Here is a 16,681-nt window from a genome sequence, read left to right as displayed (position 1 = left end):
ACTTACAACATAATTGCATAAAGTAATGAAATTAAGAGTTCACAGATACAATGTAATATAATTACAATGCAATTATCTAAATTGTAATTATAATCACTTATTTAATACCACAATATTATTATAATCACAATGTAATTTAAATTGGGTACTATATTTGTATACCCTCCACTCAAATGGAGGTACTGATAAGCCTGGAAGTTATTATCAACAAAAAGCCTGTTCAGGACAGTTTGATGACAATTTCCACCGGGCGAAAAGTACATTCTTAAGCCCAGGCAAATCATGACAATAAAAATCATTTAGTCTCATGATTCACTATATTTCAAACCCTAAATTTGAATTCTGCACCAAATTATTTACCTATATTTTAACATACTTTATGAATTATTAGAAGCGATATGGCAAATATCTTCTAAAAATAACTGTAAAATATTTGTATCCATTAATTGATTCAGATACACACTTTTATTATTTAAGTATATCAAAATAACAGTTTCATGTTCCTGAAATACAAAAATTATGAAAAAAGTTAAAAGTAATATTCTTAGAAGCATATGATATTAGTCACCAGCTGCAAAATAGTTAATTTTTTGCCCTAAATACAAGTTTATTACACAGTAGTCAAATGCGTAACTTAATAACATGTTATATAAAAAATTAATGATAATAAGTTTATCAGAAATGAATTAATTCTGCAAACAAATTTTCTGCATTTGAAAATTTTCTACACCTGACGGGAGAAAGAGATCTAGTAAAATTAGATTTATTATAACTTCAGTTGGACCAAATACCTTCTCTCTCTATATATGCATCACTAAAGAAATAAATAAAATTATCATGCTTAAAAAACAGATGTACCATACCAGTTTTTTTCCCCTTGTTACCCTTTACATTGAGAAATAACAAACAGTACAACGCTGAAAAATACTATCTTTGAAATTTTATTTAAATGAAGAAACACACACCATCTTTTTATTTAAGCATTACACTTCAAAAACAGATACACATACCAATTTATTTTCACTAGCCTTTATACTAATAACATGCCATATAAAAATGAAAAGAATTATCCTTGAAATTTAGATAAAATGAAGTAACACAATGAAAAATTTATGCACATGGACATCTTTTTTCTATTGCATGTTGTCTGACATGATCCACAAGTGCCTAAAAATGTACCCAAGGAAACACATTTCAATATTAACAAAAAATTGTTTACAGATTAAAATTCATTCATTTCATACCAGTATTATAAAGATCATGCATGAAACAAATCTGCTTTCCCATACTTTTAAGTAAAACTGAACTGAAATTTTATACTGGAAAATATGCTATATTTCTATATATTAGAAACAAGAAAATAATACCATAATAATATACTCATAGCCTAGCAGAAAGTAACATATATAACATCAAACACAGAAATTTATATACTCGTAGCCTAGGAAAAAGTAATACATATTACATAAAACACATAAATTATTTAATATAAAACATACATACCTTCTAAAATTATTTTACTTTTTGTTTCTTATTGGCCGATGCTGATGAATATGAAACGTTATGGGCTCTTTTGTTGATAAGATGCTGTGTAAGGCCTTTGCATCTAGTAATAAAAAAATTATCAATAATTACTTTCTTAAGATTACAGCATTCTGGCATGGCCACATGTGTACATTTATCAATTATTCTTTCAACTAATTCTTTTGTGATGGCTGTTTGTAAACGAAGGAGTACATCTTTACATTTTTGAAATTCTCGTTCAGCTTCCCTACATATTCGATACATTCCTGAAGAGATGACCTTCAGTCCACCTTTATTGCTGTGTTTTGTAAGAATTGTGCGATGCTCGGGTATGTCAGGTTCCAGCATGTCCTCTGAAATGGTCATAGCTGTTTTACAATTTTCACATATGCTTTTTTTTTTCAACAACTTATTATATATGGCTCCTGCGATGTAATGTATATCATTTTCTTCCACAGCTGGGGGCAAGCGACGTTTCACTGCCACTGCAGAAGAGGTAGATGGCACTACAGAATTGGAGATAGGATGCAAGACCTCCTTTCTGATAGCAACCTCTAATTCAGAAGCATCAAAGAGGCTGTGGTCACTTTCAGAACAATAATTTGGATTATTGATATCCGAAATGAACTGTGATAGGCACACTAATTTCAGTGCTCTCTTGGCTTGCAAAGCAGTAGGCTTTGCACCCGACTTTCGTCTAATCTGTGAAAAGGCATTTTCCAGCGCATCTTGTGTCAACCTGCCTGGTAAGAAAAATGTAAACCCCTCGGAAAATAATTCTTTTGAGAGTTTCACAACACTCAATGTGCTCATAATAATGCCAGTTTGAAATGGCTTCCATGCTTTTCCAAACTGAACAGTTTCAGTCACATGAATGAATTTCAATAAAATATTAAATTTCTCATCTTGATTTTTGATAGTGATGCCTTTTTTTGGATGCCTTGCAGTCATAATTGTAAACCATTCTGCTACAAGTCTCAGCCACCATGCAGAAGTTAATGCTTCTTTTGCAACTTGGTGTAAAATAACTGCTTTTTCAATAGCAGCAGCTGTTTTTACAGAAAACAATTGCACAGCAGATGCCACATTCATCGAGGAAAAGTGTGTTGGGAAGAGATGAACTCTGTTCAAGTGATGTAGAGATCTCAGGGCAGCATCTGATTCTATCTCACTTGACCAGAGTCGTTTCACATACACTGAAGATACTATCCTCGATGGCAAGGCATGCTGCTGGCGAAATTCCTCTGGTAATATCATAATACTTGAAAGAAATGCATTTCTCATGTTTTTAATGAGATGTGGTACATCTGCAATACTGTGAATGAAAACATCAGGTCCTCCAATATTGTAATTTGTCTTCCTATCTGTCCTAGAGACAGATACATCAATGACGACCACATTGCTCTGTTATTGCTTCCCATATCTGAAACAGAGGCTCTTACAGTTAAACCTATTTCTGTAGCTGCTACTACAGTTCTATGAATTAGATCTTTCATGTCAGAACCTGATGTTGAAGGCCCTGTTAATTCATTGGCAACAATCTGTTTCCATGATGTTTTAAGGCCTCTAAGCATTACAATAGTGTAATGCTTAGCAACTGCAGGTTTTCCTAACGTAACATTTCCAATGAATGACTTAAGACGATGTATCAAAATCTTGATATGAAGCTATTTCCATTTCGTCAACTAAAAGGCAGCAGTTCCTATCAAGAGCATCCAATGAATGAACTTTTGTCTTGAGGAAAAAAAAACAAATTTTCTAAAATGCCGAAATTTATTTTTATTTCCCTAATCCTCCTGTTCAAGGTACTGTACGATGGTGCTGGATATCCAGTACTTCTGAGGTAATTATATCCATGTTTGCCCAAAGCAAATCGCATCTTCAGTCCTTTTATAATGGACTTTTCTGACCAGTTCCTTTTTGACTGCACAGCAAGGGCTCCTACTTGCTCATCGGACAAAAATGATGTCAATTTTGCATCTTTTTCTTGAAGCTGTTGCTCAAGGAATTCTATTTTTTTTAACAACTCTTCATTTGAAGCAGGTAGAGTTTCCTAAATTCAAAAAGAAATAGTAAACATGTTATGCTGTGATTATTTTTTTAAACAATGGTTGGATGAATTAATATATTTGTAATAACAATGATTTTTTTCAACAATTTTTTTGGAGAATATTAAATAATTTACCACTTCAGTATTTGGCTTAGGACATCTTACTTCTCTTATCCTCTTGTCAGTTACAGATGGTGGTGGATTTGGAATGCTAAAGAGTGTTGGTACTGCAGTTTTTCTTAGTTTTTTTCTATCTTTGCATAGTGACTCAAATTGAGATTCCTCAAAATGATCCTGTAAATACATAAAGTAATAAAAAAAAAGTACACAAAATAAATAAAAGTACGAAAAAACAAACCACACAGTGAGGTTGTGCCAAAGGCAGCAAGCATGAACTGTAAGTAAGTATAGGCAATAAATAAATATGCAGGTAATTAAATTAGGCCCAGTATTATAAAAAAGTGAAACAATAAACAAACCATGTCTAACATATCAGTAGCAGCATCTTGTAAGCTTGGACAGAATTTAATTATCCAATATTTATTTTTTGCCTATAATTTAAGGTGTTCTTTAGAACATTATCCAAAAATTAAATGAAGTAGTGTTTTGCTATAACATTAAAAACAACTAAAATAAAACTTTATATTTCTTGCTATAGTGCTCTTACAATAGATAAGAAAATAAGAGTTCACTACACCCAACTTTTAAGATACTAGGCCGATAAATACATTTATGATTAGAGCAGACTATGATTCTTGTTATAATTGTAGTAATGTTTATTGCTCTAACTGAAATATTTAATTTTTAATTCTCTAATCATTCAAAACATAGCCCTAATTTCGGAGCACAGTGCCAACATGCATTTTAAAAAGCATCAAGCCCAGTTTAAATGACTATTTTTTAAATTACATTGGCACAGGCATATCCAATTAAAGTTATTAAAAACTCTAAAACGTAGTTCAGTAGCTTTCTGAATTTGTAGGCAATTTTTTATTTAGAGATGACAACACAAAATAACGCTTCAGAAAATATTATTTATCATGTATAAAAATCTGTTTTGTAACACAGATCAGTAATAACTGTTTATCAATGTCATGAGGATTTAATTTGAGGAGATCACATTCTTTAGAAGTATCAAATTCATGAAAGAATTTTGGCTTGGCCTTTGAAATTCATCATTACAGGCAGATTTATTTGATTGTTATGCATGCATTAAAAACACTACAATTATTTTTGAAAAGTACACATGCAGTTTCACAAGTTTTCTGTGCTTATTTGAATGTTCTGCATTCATTTCTAAATCTTTACTCTTATTATCTTTTTAAAATTGCCAAATTGTATAATACTGTGATTATAAATATATGGTACTTGCAATTATTGAAGTCAGATTATATATATTTTGTCTCATACTATTCAATTTATTCTATTGACTTCAGATGTCAATGTCAAAATTCTGGAAGTTATTTTAACCAAGAAACAGTAGTGGGCACCGTGCATAAGCAACTCATCTAACTTTTTAACAACAGTGATTATAAAATAAAGAAAAAAATTATATATCATTCCAACGATATTGCAACTATAGTATAATGTTACATATATCTTTAGCAAACATTCATATTTTATCTTGACTTTCCAAATTATTATTTATTTTTTAATAAATTTCAATATGCTAATGATTTTCATGTTACATTAGTATAAATTCCACAATTAGTACAGGAAAACAAAATCTGCGCTTTATATTAGAAGAGAAATTTCTTTTCCACATTCAAAACATCCACATTGGCGATGTTTGGCGACGGGTACATTAACCCTAGACTAATTTAATTATAGCTATTATTACAGAAATTAGCAGATACTCAGGTTATTGTACACAAGAATTTCACTTTACTTGCACATTATAAACATCAGAGAAGATATAAACTCTAAATGAAGGCGTAATTAACATTATACTTACTAAGCAAAGTTCAGCGCCTGGACCAGGTTTCCAATTGTCTCTTCGGCAATTATTTACCCATATTTTTCTTCATTTTTAGGAAATTTTACCAATGTATGACCTTTCCGTGAATGATTTGAACAATTAATAGCTGCACATCCGCCCATTTTACACAAAAAAACACAAAAAATTGTTGCACCGTAACTACACAGCCGCCATTAAATCTCCCACTTAGGAGAGCGAATGCCTGATGATTCAGCCTGGTATATAGGAGCCTTAGCTCTAGTGCCGCGTCGTCAATCAGGGTTGTGCAGTTGACGTACTAAGTAGACAATGGCTTTGTATGTGTTTTCGCCGCTGATTTTTTCATATTTTTAAACGAAGAATACGGTCATAGATCTCTGAATCGGTGGCGAATTTATAGAAAATATGTTGATGCTTTTGCTCTGCCAAAAGATGATTTCATTGCGTATTTCAGATTGCCAAAATTTATAGTTATTTTAATTTGCGATGAACTGAGAGAGTATTTGGAGCCACATTCAGAAAACAAAAACGCAATTTCTACTGAAAGAAAGGTTATACTATTCCTGAAATTATAGATATAAAGTGTAATTGTACGCTTTAAAAATGTAGAAGATAATAAGTTTATCAAGCACATAAACCTTCTTCATTTAATACAAATATAGACATCCGATAAGCTTCTACTCGATTTATGTAGAGCAAGAATTACGTTTACTTTAAAATCTAACAGTTGAATAATACTGTGAACACAAAAAGGAATGTCGTTCATTATTACGCAAAATTCACACTACTGTAAAATAAAAATTAAAAAAAAAAATTATAAAACTATAAAATAGCTTTATAATATCTTTTTCAGTAGCTGTACTACTACTAGTGTGATACTTTTAAAAATAAGTTTTAGCTCAGAGGGACTATTAACTTCGTTTTGCCATTTTGTGGCGTTTCACTTTTCAAATCGTTGCCACCAAGTATTATCGCACTCTATTATATTTAAAGAAATTAAATAATGAGGAATCTGCAGAATGTATGAATGTTTCTCGCACTGTGATAAAACAACGGAACCTAGAGCCATGAAATTCTGAATAACGTAATCCTCCATCCTAATATAGGCATCTGGAGGCCCAAATTTGGAACTGAGAATTTGATTTATTATCTATTTCATATTTTGTAAAGCATTTATGAGTTTTTGATTAAGAAAGCCAACGATTTCAAAGCGAGCAATGGCGACATTGTAAGGAAAAAAACATTTTCATCTCTAGCGCGGGAGACTATGTATCGGAAATTCTAAAGATATGCTTTTTAAAAATTATATGATATTGCTGTTGAATTGAATTTTCTGGTTTAAGTGCGAAAAACATGATATTTAATAAATAAAGATAACACGCAAAACGTTAAAAAAATGGCCCTTTGGAAGTAATATAAAAATCTGAAGGCTTTCAGATTTATTTATTTATTTATTTATTTATTTATTATTATTTTGTGTGTGTGTGTGTAATTTTATTACGTTTTAAAACTGGTTTCTAAGTGAGGACTTTCTAAGGGAAACTGGTTGGTATACAAGTTACACATGTGGGAAAGCCACGAAAACGCCGGCCAGCTCGTTCCCGGGATTCACACCTCGGACCAAACTACCTGCGTTCAGCGACTCTACCGCTCGGCGGCTGGTGAGCTTGTTAGCAGAATTATACTGCATTATTATTGTATTATGCTATAAAGTAACAATGCTATAAGACTGAGGGTTTGTTCATGGAATAATACTTTTGTAACCTATTATAGTATTAAAAAATCATTGTTTCTTTGCAAATTAAAAAAAAAAAATACTGTTCATAGCATTCTCATTTTTATATTGTAAAAGAGATATTGATTATTATTAGTTTTCTATTTAAAATGTGTCGAAACGCTGGTTTGACAAGGACGTCAACTGCAGGAGACCTACACTGATTATTTTTACTTTAGTACTTGCACTGTGAAAATAATACTATCTTTTAATTATTTTCACAGAATAAAATCTTTTGAGAAAGAAGAATATTTAAACTGAGCAGTTCTTATATATATAAAAAATTCAGTTCTTATATATAAATAAAATTCAAATAACAGCAATGCAATATTTAAAAAAAGGTATTAGTAATTGTGTGACAAAAATTGCAAAACGAATTAATCACACATACAGGATAGATTAGTTTAATTTTGGGTATATATTTTATATTGAAAAAATATTTTCTTTCTTGTTAATTATAGAATAAATTATTTAAAATAAAGCAATTTGATGCGTGTGTGATAGTTGAATGCAGCAGCAACCGGCCATACTGTAATAGCGAATGAATTTTATTTCTTTTCCTGAAAGAAATAATAATTTTCATAGAAAATGAAAATAAAAAAAAAAAAATAAAAAAAAAAAAAAAAAAAAGGGGGAAGAAATATTAAGAAAGAAATATTTTCTTTCTAATTTCGGTTGATCTTTACAATATGGTAACTGGTAGTTTGGCGACATTTTGGAGGCGATAAAGGTTACTACCTGGGACTTTGGTAATAATGTGAGCAGTACTCAGTTCCGATTACGCATTATTTTGCGTGAGGGAAATGAGAGATCATGGGATATGTCATGTGATATTAATGGTCGAATTACGGTTCTTTAATCGGAAAAGGGGGGAAATCGGGAAAAAATGTGGAAATTTTGTATTTAGCTTTATTCTGTGTTGTGTGAAACAGTGTTGTGTAATTTTTGGATCCCATGGCCCTAACTAAAGTAATTCGAAATGGGTATTTAGGCATTGTGATAAAGAGAAGTTTGCTTTTTATTTAGCGGAGGAAGTATGGAGGAAAAATTCGCAGAAAAAATCTTTGAATAATTTTATTGAATGAATTAGAAAAGTGTATCCGCCACGTAATCAAGATTCTGAAGAAGATTAGGTAAGTTAGTATTTTTAATTATTTGAGGATATTATTTTTATGCATTGTTCTAAATGTAAGGTGGAAAGGAATTTGGTATTATTGGGAAAATTGTTATTAGCAATGATTTAGTTTAAAGTAATTAGGATTGTAAGGTAATTTCTATTAATTTAATGTATGTGCTCATTTATATTTTAAGTAGTGTTTTTGAATTTAATTATATTTTAATGAAATGATAGTTATTTTGTGAATTTTATGTTTGTAGGAATTTGGTATACGTTTAAGTTGAAATAAACGTGCATGGAAATAATTTAAATATTTGATACTAAGTACTATTTGTAATACTTGCGGTATGAATTCGTTGGTGACGTGTATAATGTAATAGATGATTTAGAAGTTTTTGGATATTTTATTTATTTTATATGTGGAAATGTTCATATTTGTAAAGGGTAAATACTTTTTCGCGATCAGGTAATTTCATATATGTTCTTTTTACCGGGTTTAAAGATTGAGAAAATTGTCATGTATTTTCGTGAAATTTTTCTAATTTATGAGAAAAAAGCACTGTACATGGATATAGTGAAGAGTGTGCGCAATGCCATTTTTGTGCAATTCTGGGATGTTTTTTTAAGTAAAAATAAGTCGACGTGTACATGGTTTAGTGATATTTTAATTAAATGATAGTTATTTTGTGAATTTTATGTTTGTAGGAATTTGGTATACGTTTAAGTTGAAATAAACGTGCATGGAAATAATTTAAATATTTGATACTAAGTATTTGTAATGCTTGCGGTATGAATTCGTTGGTGACGTGTATAATGTAATAGATGATTTAGAAGTTTTTGGATATTTTATTTATTTTATATGTGGAAATGTTCATATTTGTAAAGGGTAAATACTTTTTCGCGATCAGGTAATTTCATATATGTTCTTTTTACCGGGTTTAAAGATTGAGAAAATTGTCATGTATTTTCGTGAAATTTTTCTAATTTATGAGAAGAAAGTAGTGTACATGGATATAGTGAAGAGTGTGCGCAATGCCATTTTTGTGCAATTCTGGGATGTTTTTTTAAGTAAAATAAGTCGGCGTGTACATGGTTTATATGTATGTGTTATTTTGAAAAACGCGTAAGGTGTATGGTATTGTGCACTTTTTCCCAATTTTGCAGTGAATATTTGTCATGATTAAGCAGTTTTGTTAGATAAAATTTCTAGCATAAGTGTAATTCGGCTTGTAGATTGTTGGAAGAAGTGTTCAATAGATAAGAAGAAAAGAAACATGCATTTACTTCGTGAAGACAAAATGGCGGCGGGGAAAAAAAATAGAGGGATGCTGTAGGAGAGTTGGTCGCCAAATTTTCGCCAAAAAATCGCCAAGTTACCATAATGTAAAGATCAACCCTAATTTCTTATTTAAAGAAATATTTTTTCAATAGTAACTGTAAAATCAATTGCGGGAAAACAGTTTTAATGTAAGCATGGGGGGGGGGACCTTAGTTTGCTATTAGATTGTAATGCAAATTAATCATAGTATAAATTTAAATGATTAAAATTGTTTATTTCTAAAAGGATTTGAAGTAATCTTAATTCATTTACTTTTATCTATTTACCATTGCTATCGTGGTATCCCATATCACTCTTTATTTCTTAGCTCTAAATTCCTGCGTTAAGTTTCCCCTTAAAAAACGGAATTTTCCTTCACATAATACTGTTTGTTGGTGATAATACTGTTTTGTGCAATTTTTTTCGAACTACACATGCAGCGTGTGAGTTAGTGAAATAATGGGAGAATATTCAGCTAGCGCGCTATAAATTTTGTCACTCGTCTGTACTGCGATTGGTCTAAAGCTCCTTGAAGCCTCGTCCCCTTTCAGTAAAGTTAAACGGACTCACCGTGATGGCTGTCCATACCGTTTTTTTTTTTTTTTTAGTCAATATTGTTCGCTCAAGTTGTAGACAGATCCAGTGATCATAGAATAGGCGTCCAGGAGTCGTCCTAGCAAGAGAGTTTCTTGGCTCAGGATAAGGCTCCTATATACCAGGCTGAATCATCAGGCATTCGCTCTCCCAAGTGGGAGATTTAATGGCGGCTGTGTAGTTACGGTGCGACAATTTTTTGTGTTTTTTTGTGTAAAATGGGCGGATGTGCAGCTATTAATTGTTCAAATCATTCACGGAAAGGTCATACATTGGTAAAATTTCCTAAAAATGAAGAAAGAAGAAAAATATGGGTAAATAATTGCCGAAGAGACAATTGGAAACCTGGTCCAGGCGCTGAACTTTGCTTAGTAAGTATAATGTTAATTACGCCTTCATTTAGAGTTTATATCTTCTCTGATGTTTATAATGTGCAAGTAAAGTGAAATTCTTGTGTACAATAACCTGAGTATCTGCTAATTTCTGTAATAATAGCTATAATTAAATTAGTCTAGGGTTAATGTACCCGTCGCCAAACATCGCCAATGTGGATGTTTTGAATGTGGAAAAGAAATTTCTCTTCTAATATAAAGCGCAGATTTTGTTTTCCTGTACTAATTGTGGAATTTATACTAATGTAACATGAAAATCATTAGCATATTGAAATTTATTAAAAAATAAATAATAATTTGGAAAGTCAAGATAAAATATGAATGTTTGCTAAAGATATATGTAACATTATACTATAGTTGCAATATCGTTGGAATGATATATAATTTTTTTCTTTATTTTATAATCACTGTTGTTAAAAAGTTAGATGAGTTGCTTATGCACGGTGCCCACTACTGTTTCTTGGTTAAAATAACTTCCAGAATTTTGACATTGACATCTGAAGTCAATAGAATAAATTGAATAGTATGAGACAAAATATATATAATCTGACTTCAATAATTGCAAGTACCATATATTTATAATCACAGTATTATACAATTTGGCAATTTTAAAAAGATAATAAGAGTAAAGATTTAGAAATGAATGCAGAACATTCAAATAAGCACAGAAAACTTGTGAAACTGCATGTGTACTTTTCAAAAATAATTGTAGTGTTTTTAATGCATGTGTAGTGTTTAATGCATGCATAACAATCAAATAAATCTGCCTGTAATGATGAATTTCAAAGGCCAAGCCAAAATTCTTTCATGAATTTGATACTTCTAAAGAATGTGATCTCCTCAAATTAAATCCTCATGACATTGATAAACAGTTATTACTGATCTGTGTTACAAAACAGATTTTTATACATGATAAATAATATTTTCTGAAGCGTTATTTTGTGTTGTCATCTCTAAATAAAAAATTGCCTACAAATTCAGAAAGCTACTGAACTACGTTCTAGAGTTTTTAATAACTTTAATTGGATATGCCTGTGCCAATGTAATTTAAAAAATAGTCATTTAAACTGGGCTTGATGCTTTTTAAAATGCATGTTGGCACTGTGCTCCGAAATTAGGGCTATGTTTTGAATGATTAGAGAATTAAAAATTAAATATTTCAGTTAGAGCAATAAACATTACTACAATTATAACAAGAATCATAGTCTGCTCTAATTATAAATGTATTTATCGGCCTAGTATCTTAAAAGTTGGGTGTAGTGAACTCTTATTTTCTTATCTATTGTAAGAGCACTATAGCAAGAAATATAAAGTTTTATTTTAGTTGTTTTTAATGTTATAGCAAAACACTACTTCATTTAATTTTTGGATAATGTTCTAAAGAACACCTTAAATTATAGGCAAAAAATAAATATTGGATAATTAAATTCTGTCCAAGCTTACAAGATGCTGCTGCTGATATGTTAGACATGGTTTGTTTATTGTTTCACTTTTTTATAATACTGGGCCTAATTTAATTACCTGCATATTTATTTATTGCCTATACTTACTTACAGTTCATGCTTGCTGCCTTTGGCACAACCTCACTGTGTGGTTTGTTTTTTCGTACTTTTATTTATTTTGTGTACTTTTTTTTTATTACTTTATGTATTTACAGGATCATTTTGAGGAATCTCAATTTGAGTCACTATGCAAAGATAGAAAAAAACTAAGAAAAACTGCAGTACCAACACTCTTTAGCATTCCAAATCCACCACCATCTGTAACTGACAAGAGGATAAGAGAAGTAAGATGTCCTAAGCCAAATACTGAAGTGGTAAATTATTTAATATTCTCCAAAAAAATTGTTGAAAAAAATCATTGTTATTACAAATATATTAATTCATCCAACCATTGTTTAAAAAAATAATCACAGCATAACATGTTTACTATTTCTTTTTGAATTTAGGAAACTCTACCTGCTTCAAATGAAGAGTTGTTAAAAAAAATAGAATTCCTTGAGCAACAGCTTCAAGAAAAAGATGCAAAATTGACATCATTTTTGTCCGATGAGCAAGTAGGAGCCCTTGCTGTGCAGTCAAAAAGGAACTGGTCAGAAAAGTCCATTATAAAAGGACTGAAGATGCGATTTGCTTTGGGCAAACATGGATATAATTACCTCAGAAGTACTGGATATCCAGCACCATCGTACAGTACCTCGAACAGGAGGATTAGGGAAATAAAAATAAATTTCGGCATTTTAGAAAATTTGTTTTTTTTTCCTCAAGACAAAAGTTCATTCATTGGATGCTCTTGATAGGAACTGCTGCCTTTTAGTTGACGAAATGGAAATAGCTTCATATCAAGATTTTGATACATCGTCTAAGTCATTCATTGGAAATGTTACGTTAGGAAAACCTGCAGTTGCTAAGCATTACACTATTGTAATGCTTAGAGGCCTTAAAACATCATGGAAACAGATTGTTGCCAATGAATTAACAGGGCCTTCAACATCAGGTTCTGACATGAAAGATCTAATTCATAGAACTGTAGTAGCAGCTACAGAAATAGGTTTAACTGTAAGAGCCTCTGTTTCAGATATGGGAAGCAATAACAGAGCAATGTGGTCGTCATTGATGTATCTGTCTCTAGGACAGATAGGAAGACAAATTACAATATTGGAGGACCTGATGTTTTCATTCACAGTATTGCAGATGTACCACATCTCATTAAAAACATGAGAAATGCATTTCTTTCAAGTATTATGATATTACCAGAGGAATTTCGCCAGCAGCATGCCTTGCCTTCGAGGATAGTATCTTCAGTGTATGTGAAACGACTCTGGTCAAGTGAGATAGAATCAGATGCTGCCCTGAGATCTCTACATCACTTGAACAGAGTTCATCTCTTCCCAACACACTTTTCCTCGATGAATGTGGCATCTGCTGTGCAATTGTTTTCTGTAAAAACAGCTGCTGCTATTGAAAAAGCAGTTATTTTACACCAAGTTGCAAAAGAAGCATTAACTTCTGCATGGTGGCTGAGACTTGTAGCAGAATGGTTTACAATTATGACTGCAAGGCATCCAAAAAAAGGCATCACTATCAAAAATCAAGATGAGAAATTTAATATTTTATTGAAATTCATTCATGTGACTGAAACTGTTCAGTTTGGAAAAGCATGGAAGCCATTTCAAACTGGCATTATTATGAGCACATTGAGTGTTGTGAAACTCTCAAAAGAATTATTTTCCGAGGGGTTTACATTTTTCTTACCAGGCAGGTTGACACAAGATGCGCTGGAAAATGCCTTTTCACAGATTAGACGAAAGTCGGGTGCAAAGCCTACTGCTTTGCAAGCCAAGAGAGCACTGAAATTAGTGTGCCTATCACAGTTCATTTCGGATATCAATAATCCAAATTATTGTTCTGAAAGTGACCACAGCCTCTTTGATGCTTCTGAATTAGAGGTTGCTATCAGAAAGGAGGTCTTGCATCCTATCTCCAATTCTGTAGTGCCATCTACCTCTTCTGCAGTGGCAGTGAAACGTCGCTTGCCCCCAGCTGTGGAAGAAAATGATATACATTACATCGCAGGAGCCATATATAATAAGTTGTTGAAAAAAAAAAGCATATGTGAAAATTGTAAAACAGCTATGACCATTTCAGAGGACATGCTGGAACCTGACATACCCGAGCATCGCACAATTCTTACAAAACACAGCAATAAAGGTGGACTGAAGGTCATCTCTTCAGGAATGTATCGAATATGTAGGGAAGCTGAACGAGAATTTCAAAAATGTAAAGATGTACTCCTTCGTTTACAAACAGCCATCACAAAAGAATTAGTTGAAAGAATAATTGATAAATGTACACATGTGGCCATGCCAGAATGCTGTAATCTTAAGAAAGTAATTATTGATAATTTTTTTATTACTAGATGCAAAGGCCTTACACAGCATCTTATCAACAAAAGAGCCCATAACGTTTCATATTCATCAGCATCGGCCAATAAGAAACAAAAAGTAAAATAATTTTAGAAGGTATGTATGTTTTATATTAAATAATTTATGTGTTTTATGTAATATGTATTACTTTTTCCTAGGCTACGAGTATATAAATTTCTGTGTTTGATGTTATATATGTTACTTTCTGCTAGGCTATGAGTATATTATTATGGTATTATTTTCTTGTTTCTAATATATAGAAATATAGCATATTTTCCAGTATAAAATTTCAGTTCAGTTTTACTTAAAAGTATGGGAAAGCAGATTTGTTTCATGCATGATCTTTATAATACTGGTATGAAATGAATGAATTTTAATCTGTAAACAATTTTTTGTTAATATTGAAATGTGTTTCCTTGGGTACATTTTTAGGCACTTGTGGATCATGTCAGACAACATGCAATAGAAAAAAGATGTCCATGTGCATAAATTTTTCATTGTGTTACTTCATTTTATCTAAATTTCAAGGATAATTCTTTTCATTTTTATATGGCATGTTATTAGTATAAAGGCTAGTGAAAATAAATTGGTATGTGTATCTGTTTTTGAAGTGTAATGCTTAAATAAAAAGATGGTGTGTGTTTCTTCATTTAAATAAAATTTCAAAGATAGTATTTTTCAGCGTTGTACTGTTTGTTATTTCTCAATGTAAAGGGTAACAAGGGGAAAAAAACTGGTATGGTACATCTGTTTTTTAAGCATGATAATTTTATTTATTTCTTTAGTGATGCATATATAGAGAGAGAAGGTATTTGGTCCAACTGAAGTTATAATAAATCTAATTTTACTAGATCTCTTTCTCCCGTCAGGTGTAGAAAATTTTCAAATGCAGAAAATTTGTTTGCAGAATTAATTCATTTCTGATAAACTTATTATCATTAATTTTTTATATAACATGTTATTAAGTTACGCATTTGACTACTGTGTAATAAACTTGTATTTAGGGCAAAAAATTAACTATTTTGCAGCTGGTGACTAATATCATATGCTTCTAAGAATATTACTTTTAACTTTTTTCATAATTTTTGTATTTCAGGAACATGAAACTGTTATTTTGATATACTTAAATAATAAAAGTGTGTATCTGAATCAATTAATGGATACAAATATTTTACAGTTATTTTTAGAAGATATTTGCCATATCGCTTCTAATAATTCATAAAGTATGTTAAAATATAGGTAAATAATTTGGTGCAGAATTCAAATTTAGGGTTTGAAATATAGTGAATCATGAGACTAAATGATTTTTATTGTCATGATTTGCCTGGGCTTAAGAATGTACTTTTCGCCCGGTGGAAATTGTCATCAAACTGTCCTGAACAGGCTTTTTGTTGATAATAACTTCCAGGCTTATCAGTACCTCCATTTGAGTGGAGGGTATACAAATATAGTACCCAATTTAAATTACATTGTGATTATAATAATATTGTGGTATTAAATAAGTGATTATAATTACAATTTAGATAATTGCATTGTAATTATATTACATTGTATCTGTGAACTCTTAATTTCATTACTTTATGCAATTATGTTGTAAGTGCATAATGTAATTGCAATAATATAATCTATTCACAATTACAAAATAATTATAAATGCAGTTACATCTTAAATAGAGGCCATTTTAATACTTTTAAATTTTTGCAAGATAACTTCCCATTAAGGTTCATTTGGAGGAAACTATGCAAATACTAAAAAAGAAATTATGCTAAATTTACATATTTTGTACAGTAGTTTCTTGTTATAATGCTGTTCAATATATCTTCAATACTTTTGTAAATTTAACGACATTCATTGCAATCACTGTGGTGCTTTAAAAAGAAGTTTCTTAGTTATGCTTTCTAATAAGAATGTGTTAAAAATTAAGTATTATGTATAATAAGTAGCAATTAAAAAACCTTGACTGCATGAAAATGCTGTTGCTGTGTAAAATAGAAAATAAGCTTATGAAAGATAGAAATAAGCTATTTTAT

At 30.9% G+C, this 16,681-nt stretch overlaps 4 protein-coding genes and 1 long non-coding RNA gene across 5 annotated transcripts in view; 2 read left to right on the top strand and 3 right to left on the bottom strand.

Annotated features, from left to right (window-relative positions):
* Nucleotides 1-245: 245 nt before the first annotated feature.
* On the bottom strand, nt 246-2,815 carry LOC146999258 (uncharacterized). The gene is made up of 2 exons (XM_085821077.1): nt 1,504-2,815; nt 246-1,167 (listed from the first exon to the last, which is right to left on the bottom strand). The coding sequence occupies exon 1, from the start codon at nt 2,806-2,808 to the stop codon at nt 1,513-1,515; it is 1,296 nt and encodes a 431-aa protein (XP_085677203.1). The 5' UTR covers nt 2,809-2,815; the 3' UTR covers nt 246-1,167; nt 1,504-1,512.
* On the bottom strand, nt 2,750-10,326 carry LOC146999257 (uncharacterized). The gene is made up of 4 exons (XM_085816431.1): nt 10,311-10,326; nt 5,529-5,545; nt 3,710-3,868; nt 2,750-3,577 (listed from the first exon to the last, which is right to left on the bottom strand). Exons 1-4 carry the CDS (start codon nt 10,324-10,326, stop codon nt 3,230-3,232), a joined length of 540 nt encoding a protein of 179 aa, XP_085672557.1. The 3' UTR covers nt 2,750-3,229.
* Nucleotides 10,327-10,470: 144 nt separating this feature from the next.
* Nucleotides 10,471-13,501, top strand: LOC118203881 (52 kDa repressor of the inhibitor of the protein kinase-like). The gene is made up of 3 exons (XM_035376180.2): nt 10,471-10,705; nt 12,384-12,542; nt 12,675-13,501. Exons 1-3 carry the CDS (start codon nt 10,553-10,555, stop codon nt 13,020-13,022), a joined length of 660 nt encoding a protein of 219 aa, XP_035232071.2. The 5' UTR covers nt 10,471-10,552; the 3' UTR covers nt 13,023-13,501.
* On the top strand, nt 13,436-16,005 carry LOC146999256 (uncharacterized). The gene is made up of 2 exons (XM_085821060.1): nt 13,436-14,747; nt 15,084-16,005. The coding sequence occupies exon 1, from the start codon at nt 13,443-13,445 to the stop codon at nt 14,736-14,738; it is 1,296 nt and encodes a 431-aa protein (XP_085677186.1). The 5' UTR covers nt 13,436-13,442; the 3' UTR covers nt 14,739-14,747; nt 15,084-16,005.
* The window catches only part of LOC146999255 (uncharacterized), a 61,441-nt gene continuing 58,294 nt past the window's right edge, over nt 13,535-16,681 (bottom strand). The window contains exon 3 of the long non-coding RNA XR_015042245.1: nt 13,535-14,268. This is a non-coding gene — a long non-coding RNA (uncharacterized LOC146999255). The remainder of the gene's footprint in view (nt 14,269-16,681) is intronic.

Source organism: Stegodyphus dumicola, chromosome 1 (assembly GCF_044657685.1).
Source record: "Stegodyphus dumicola isolate Sdum_Otavi_A_Nest chromosome 1, ASM4465768v1".
NCBI lineage: Eukaryota > Metazoa > Arthropoda > Arachnida > Araneae > Eresidae > Stegodyphus > Stegodyphus dumicola.
This window is presented reverse-complemented; position numbering and strand designations above follow the sequence as displayed.